Raw genomic sequence first — 7,170 nt, 5'->3', positions numbered from 1 at the left:
TTACCGATCGAAATTGTGCGAAACGAATTAAAAAGAAAAATCCCATCGAGGATCATGGGATCGATTCCAGGAGGAGGTTAGGATTGATATTGCTAATAGGTGGACCCTTTGCCTTACCCAGTTTAACCTTTGATGTACAGTTTACTATAGCAGCTACGTAGGGACGCGTTAAGAAACGAAAAAGACTTAGAAGTTTATAATTGTTTAATAGTAGAGAGCATTGCGAGAGGAGCTTTTCGTTGCTACTGTCCGCTGTCGATGAGTCCATTTAAGTCGCTCCCACCTTTCCCATTATCCCAACAACGCCGTTATAGTAGCCGTTAGTTGATTAGATAACGATTAGATTGTGCGAGAGGTAATGCCCCAATAAAACAAACGAAAGCTTCATTATGTTCACTAATTCAGTTTCCTGCATGTCTATCTACTTTACATCTCTTCTGTTCGGTTCTGTTCGTGTATTCAGGTAGGTTTGTTTTTGGGTTTTATTCTACAGCAATTTACTTTCGATTTGTTTTTCATTCGATGTTAAGTTTATCAAGCGGATTCTCTAATTTTATTGTTTCTTTCTAGTAACGCGGCATTTAAGCACATGTATTGCTTGCTATAAATTCTAAACATACAATTATGCTTCTGGATCACACTGGCATCATTACTCTTCTGGAATCATACAGCTTTTTCCGAATCAGTTCCCTTACCATTGGCACCAACCATGATGAGCGGTTGACGAAGAGTCTCGTACTGCACCGTTCACCGGTCACGGGTTGATTTAACTCCCCAACCTTTCGATGCTCCTCTTCTCTTTCCCCTTCTTTTGCAGATGATGATGATAACGATGAGCTGTTGTTTTGAGTCAGTGCGATAAAGCCGAGCGAAACCCCGCGTGTTACCGGCGGTACAACCTAGCATCCCACCACCATCATCTTGTTACCCACCCACAAAAAAGCAAACGAAATCAAAACCCAACACTCCCACGAACGCACAAAACGCACGCCAAACGTGCTAGCTATAGTAGAATCCAAGCGACGCGTAGCGTTTTAGAATTGATCGTTCAATCTACAAAGAAAAACCCCTCCAGTAGAACTCCCCTTACAATTACATAAACTCATCTAACAGACGATCGCCAAGAACGTTTACTGCTGCCAAAAGCGCCAAAGAGATTAAGGACCGTCTTGTGGTCACTTTTAGGAGGCTGTCTAAAGGGGAAGTGAGGGAGTGTATTCGAAGCCGCAATAAGGGTTATGCTTGTGTTTAATGCAATAGCACGGGTTCTTTTTATACCGAGGTTTCAACAAACGATTTATGATCAAAACGACAAACGTGGTTTTATGGGGGTTTAGCTTATGTTGGGTTGTTGCAGGAGCCACATTGATCTGTCCGCTGAGCAATAGTTACGAATTTGAAATGCTAAGAGTTTAGAAGATGGTATCGTTAGGAAGAGGTAAAGATGTCGAAAGCAATCCGATAGCGAAGAAGGGTCACTGTGTGTCTGCATAGTTGGTAGCTAGCATTAGCTTAGTAAGAATGATTTTAAGAAGGTAGCTTTCTGCTTGTAAAGGAACGATGAACCTTGCTCTGTGTACAGAGCAAGCTGTCTGGGACTGAGAAGGAATATTTAGAACGAACTCTAGTAGTGCAGGTCACACCTAGGAAGACATTGTGGAACCTATGCTTACATCCTTCTTATTCTTATCCGTAGACTACCGACATGTTAGTTCCATTGCTGTTGGTTTACGTTTCACTGAACTGAACCCAATGAAGAACAACTGCGCTTCCAGGTCCATGTGACTAAGCCGGGGGTCCCCAGCGGTGGGGAAAATTTACTTGCTTTAAGAACAAGGGTTTGGATCTCGCATCACCCCATCATTACAGGGTTATTTTATGGAACGAACTAATAATTGCCAGCGAACGAAATGTTACAAGAGGGTATAGGAATTAAGGATCACATCGTTGGAGGACTGGACCGGGATGGATTCAATTGTATCGGTACACGAAACTGTCGCAGGAGCATCATTACTACACACTTCCGTTCACTACGACTTCCGTTTGCCCTCGTGAGACTCATCTATGAACCAATTGCGAGGTATGTTACTTTTGCCACATCCGCTCATCGATATAACGCTTCGATCGTCTAGATTTAAGAAGCCGATAATCACCCACAAGCAAGTGAGGACGATCGAGACGTGTTCTGGCAGGTTAACTAAAGGGATTAAGCGTTTTAGTGTTTAGCGACTATTGAAGGGATCTAAAAATTGGAACAAAGCCAAAAGTACGCAACGCAGCAGAGAATTGGTAGGACGATTTAATGTGGCGAAACGTGGAAACGCAAGTAAAATTGTAGCTACTATTTACACACATCTTCTGTGTATTTTTAAACGACGATAGCAGCGAGGAGAGTATATTGTACGCCTAAGCCTAGAAATCGCAATTAGAGTTGATAGTGGAGTTAATATTTGAACCCGTAATTGATGGATCTTTCGAAAGACTTGCGTTCTTGATTTCCGAGCGAACTTGTTTCTGTTTCCAAAACTGCTGTTGTCCTGATCAATACGTTCCGATCCCGACTACGAACATTGTGAACATGTGACCAAACGGAACCAATTCTAAATGCTTCATACAGAGGCGAGTGCCGAGAACGCAACTACAATCCACGTGACTACTATTTATGCTCGTTTCAAGCGAACAAGCGACTATTTTAAAGAGAAGTTGCGATTGGTGGAAACCCATTATTCATCAGGATCATCCTCCGAGGAGACGGATTTATGGTGTGTGAAAAGTGGATCTACGGACACTCTCTATTAAAAAGGACTCACAACAAAAATAGAATACGTTCATTAACTGTGTTGTTGGAATAACGAACATATCGTGTTTCGCTGAATGTGTGAACAAGGGATCGAAATCGCGATAGAAACGCATTAGGTTGATGGAAGCTACTGGATTAGCAACAGGATAGCAACTGGGATTCGTTTGTTGTGCAATTCATAAAATAGTTCTTACGTAAGTTCAGTGTACAACGTTTAGTTATAAAATTGAAAAACGGAAATAGATTTGCTGTCGAAATGGACCGAAAGTTGTTGTTGCAAAGAACAAATGGAGAACGATCGGAAGGAAATTGTAGCTCGACGAGTACAGGCCAGTCAGTGAAATGAGAAGAATGCTGATGGGTCCACGGAGCAATTAATTTGGATGAATTAAACCCCACACAAGAACGACATTGTTACTTATTGGAAACAAGCAAGACTTAATAAAGGAATTAAACGAAGACAACAGCGTGAAGGGGTAAGTGTGATTGAGAAAAGAAGTTTCAGCATTTTATTTGAATGTTTTTTTTCTTAGTTTCATTTTGTTTCATGCTTACTGGCTAAGGGACACTCTCGGGGGTCTCCTTGACGACCAATCCCTATATGTTACTGAGTTTTCTTTCCTTCACCACCGGCCGCTTTACCGGTGACGGCCGTTTTGCCTTCATCCTTGAAGTGCAGGAAGATGAACGAGAACAGGAACATTCCGATCATCATCGAGAAGGAGCTGACGTAGTACGGGAAGGCGCTCGGGATGAACCGCTCGTACTCGGTGTGGGTAAGAGGACGCACCGATACCTGGGTGGTGGAGTAGAGCTGCGTGTACCCGATGCGATCATAGTTGACCTTAAACTGGTAAACGCCATAAACGTCCGGGATGCGGAACCGTGCCTCGTATCGTCCACCACCGACCGGTTTGAGCGTGGTACGCACGAACGGATCAATCCGTACGAACTCGAGCTGCACATCGGTCGCCTCGAACGGTTTCCATTTGCCATCGGCAGCCAGGTTTTCAATTTCGATCGTATAAACCACCGGATCGGTGATCGTGTACGCTGACGGTGGCTGAGCTTCACCTTCCTTGTGGTGGCTAACGGAGCGCACCCGGATCACACCATTCTCTCCAAACACCCAGCGAGTGATGGCCAAGGCAACGTCCTGGTTACCCGAGCGTTCGTAGCGCTTGCCGGCACCGCCCGGCTGCACGCGCTGCACCCCGGACAGGAAAGCTTCGTCGGAGAAGAAGTAGAGCGAACCCGAGAACACTACCCGGGCGTTGTTACGTGCTTGCAGGGCCGCAATGAGCAGCGTGCCCTTGCCGACCGCATGCGGGTACTCCTTGACGGGAGCATCGGGAATGTAGCTGTAGGCGCTGCTGTCCGCCGTCAGTAGCTGCAGCACGAGTGGGTTCTCCCGGTCGGCCAACAGTCCGGTGCCACGGTACAGCAGCGGAGCCACCGTCTTCCGGTTTCCGACGATGATGCTGGCGTCAATCAGATTATCCGGCGAGGCGACGATTGTGGTGTGGTCGCCGGCATCGGACACGTCATAGTTGAGATGATCGATAACGGCCGCCCGCTCTTCGTCCACCTCGAACCCGCACTCGGAAGCCAGCTCACGGAGGGCATCGCCGGATGCGGTACTGCCGGCCACCAGCACGTTGCCACCGTTATCGATAAACTCCGTAATCGATTCCACGCTCAGCGAGCCGCCGAACTCCTCGACGGAAGGGGCAAACAGGATCAGGTGGCTGTACAGGAACTCGCCGTACTTGGACAGGACCAGGCTGCCGTCGTCCGCTAGCTTGAACGTGAGCTTGTATCCGCGGTCCTGCAGGGTCCGGAAGAAGATCGAGTGCGTTTCCTTGATGGCCAGGTTGTCCAGCAGCACGAGCGTTTCACCGGGTTCCGCGAGTGCCGGCAAGGCGGAAGTGGCCAGCACCAGCAAAATTCCGGTCCAACACCAGGCCACGTGTTTCGTCGTCATGTTCACTACAACTTGTGGTCGTTTACTCTGAAATTTCTTATCAGGATGGGGCGGAAAGATCTTGTTTTTACTGAAAAACACCAACTTTTTTATGAACAAACGCCGACGTGGCTGGGGAGGAGCTCTAAAGCCGCTGCCACACTGGTTGCGGTTGTAATTGTTTCGGTTACTTGCATGATTTTCATAAATTCTGCACAAATTGAAGAACTATAAAGCATTTTACAGCTGAGGAATAAAAGCAATTAGTTTAAATTGAGATGTCGATCAATTTAAAAGCGATCTATCGGTTTGTTGGTCATATTTGCACCCATGATTGAGTACCGCACGTACCGCAACCAGTGTGGCAGCGGCTTAAACGCGTCCCTATGGAAAATAGCGCTATGACAAATCATCCGCGTTCATCAAATCCTTTTGCCTTTATTTTAACGCCTTTCACAGCGAAATGCGAAATGGAAATAAAAAGGTCCGCAGCGTGAGTTTAGTGTTGAAATATTGATTTTAGTTGCTGGTTCGAGTTCGAGTTTCTCCGCTGTGCTATTTCATACTCTCGTTTCTGGTCGTTTAGACACTTTTTCGGCGGTCTGAAAATAGGGCGCGGGGAACAGTTTTGTGCCTGATTTCAAATGGGACGATGGGTTCGGCCTTGACCATCGCTTGGCTCAACATAATCCCCTGAAATACTAGAATGGTAAGACTCTTGTTTATGAACAGGAAATAATATCTCGGTAAATCCCCACCAGCTTACACCGTTCATGGCGCCATTTCTCATAAAGCCGCGTATGATGGGGCCATTTATGGGGTATCGTCAGATTAAAAGCCACCCAGCCGACATTTATGTACGTTCTATGCTAATTGCATGCCGACGCATTTCGTTTCTAATTGCCTCCAATCGCTCCGAAGGCTTAACTGCAAAGCAATTAAAGCGTGGAAAATGTTCTCGGATTCTACGCATAATGCCGGTCCCGGGCCAGTTATGCGCCTCTCGCAGCTCGTTCACGTAGAGCATCCGATTGTGTGCTTTCCATTTTTTTGGGTAATACCCTGATACGATCGCACACAAGCACGGGGTGTTTGAAATTCTCTCCTCGGTCCACCGGCCGGCTCAGAATCACCCATCGATTGCCGTTTACGCCGACGATCGCGCCTCACCATGTGTCCCCAAGCCCCATCGTGGCAGACGATCGTGTGCCCGGACCGGTTTTAAGCGGGACCCAACTGGCGTCAGCACAAACAGAAAACAAAAAAAAAAAAACAACCACGAACCACCCCGCGGCCGGTTGGTGTGCGTGGCAAGAATGCGACCTTACCTGCGGGGTTCGCGGATGCGCCCGTTCGAAAAGGTCACCAAGGACGTTCGAAATTCTGGTTTTCTGCTCTTCTCGCGCCGCGTCTAGGCAACGCAAACGGCCGGCGACGCGGCAACGGTAGCTAGCACGGTGCGCGATCATCGATACCACATCGACGAGGGTGGAGGAAGCGAAGGAGAGAGCAGGGCAGGGAGGGAAAGGCGACAAGATGCCGCCAAGAACCTTTGCGCCATAAAAACGGCGAAACACCAGCGCCCAATCCACGCAGCCCGAGCGAGGTTTTATTCGCCAGACCGGCGCTGGCTGGCTGGCTGGCTCGATGATCATCTCTCTCTCTCTCTCTCTTTGGCGCGATCTGTACGCGATCATCAATTTATTGTAGTTCGTTAGTAGAGGGCTGCTGCTGTGCTAGGGTTAATGTTCCTAAACTAATTTATGATTAACTCATTTGTTTCGCAAAATGGATCCGCCTCATAGATCCGTGTCCATCTTCGCGATCGATTGCCCGGGGCTGGCTCGGAATCCGTGGAAGCCATGGACCGGGTGTGTGCGTGGTGGCCGTCGAGTGAAGAAGAATTGGTCTGTTAAAAATAAACATTTACAACCTCCTCGTCTGGGTTCATTTGGATTTAATTGGATAAAACGGCGAAAAGAGGCGATCGTTTGGCCTGGCCAGCAGCTATATTGACACGCCACCAATAGGCACTACCCTTCCAAGAGAGGATAGAGGGAGCAAGGGGGAAGCTTTGGTCAAATGGATTATAAAAATCGTTGACGCCGGTGGTGGCGCACCGATCGAACCGCGATCGATTCGATACGACTCTTCTGTGGCGGTGACGCTGATGGTCCGATGATGCTGCTGCTGCCGTCGAGGATGATCGTCGCCAAGTCGCTTCCAGTTCCCAGTCGTGCGGAAAAGAAACCGAGGAGGAGGGTGGGAAGATCACTCGAGAGGCGAAAGCGACGACGGTGGGGACGATGGCGACGTCTGCGGATGGTTGGCAGACACAAAAATTTCGATCCGGGTTATGGCGCCAGACTTGATTCGCATTTTTGGCGACAGTCGCCTAGAGCCACCT

The 7,170-nt window shown here is 47.9% G+C and overlaps 2 protein-coding genes across 3 annotated transcripts in view; one reads left to right on the top strand and one right to left on the bottom strand.

Moving 5' to 3' along the window:
* LOC126577016 (uncharacterized) overlaps positions 1-3,168 on the top strand; it is a 124,702-nt gene extending 121,534 nt beyond the window's left edge. Inside the window, exon 15 of one of the 2 annotated variants that reach the window (XM_050238376.1) lies at positions 818-3,168. In XM_050238376.1, coding sequence (XP_050094333.1) covers positions 818-849 — 32 coding nt within the window. In that variant the 3' untranslated portion in view covers positions 850-3,168. Of the gene's footprint in view, positions 401-817 lie in introns of those variants that run through there. The other variant, XM_050238375.1, reaches the window with a different exon arrangement.
* A 109-nt stretch (positions 3,169-3,277) lies between these two features.
* LOC126577020 (dolichyl-diphosphooligosaccharide--protein glycosyltransferase 48 kDa subunit) lies at positions 3,278-4,911 on the bottom strand. The gene has a single exon (XM_050238382.1). It carries the CDS (start codon positions 4,782-4,784, stop codon positions 3,405-3,407), a length of 1,380 nt encoding a protein of 459 aa, XP_050094339.1. The 5' UTR covers positions 4,785-4,911; the 3' UTR covers positions 3,278-3,404.
* Positions 4,912-7,170: the final 2,259 nt, after the last annotated feature.

The sequence above is a fragment of the Anopheles aquasalis genome, chromosome 3 (genome assembly GCF_943734665.1).
Source record: "Anopheles aquasalis chromosome 3, idAnoAquaMG_Q_19, whole genome shotgun sequence".
Lineage (NCBI taxonomy): Eukaryota > Metazoa > Arthropoda > Insecta > Diptera > Culicidae > Anopheles > Anopheles aquasalis.
Note: the sequence above shows the minus strand (reverse complement) of the source record. Positions and strands in the feature narration are given on the sequence as shown.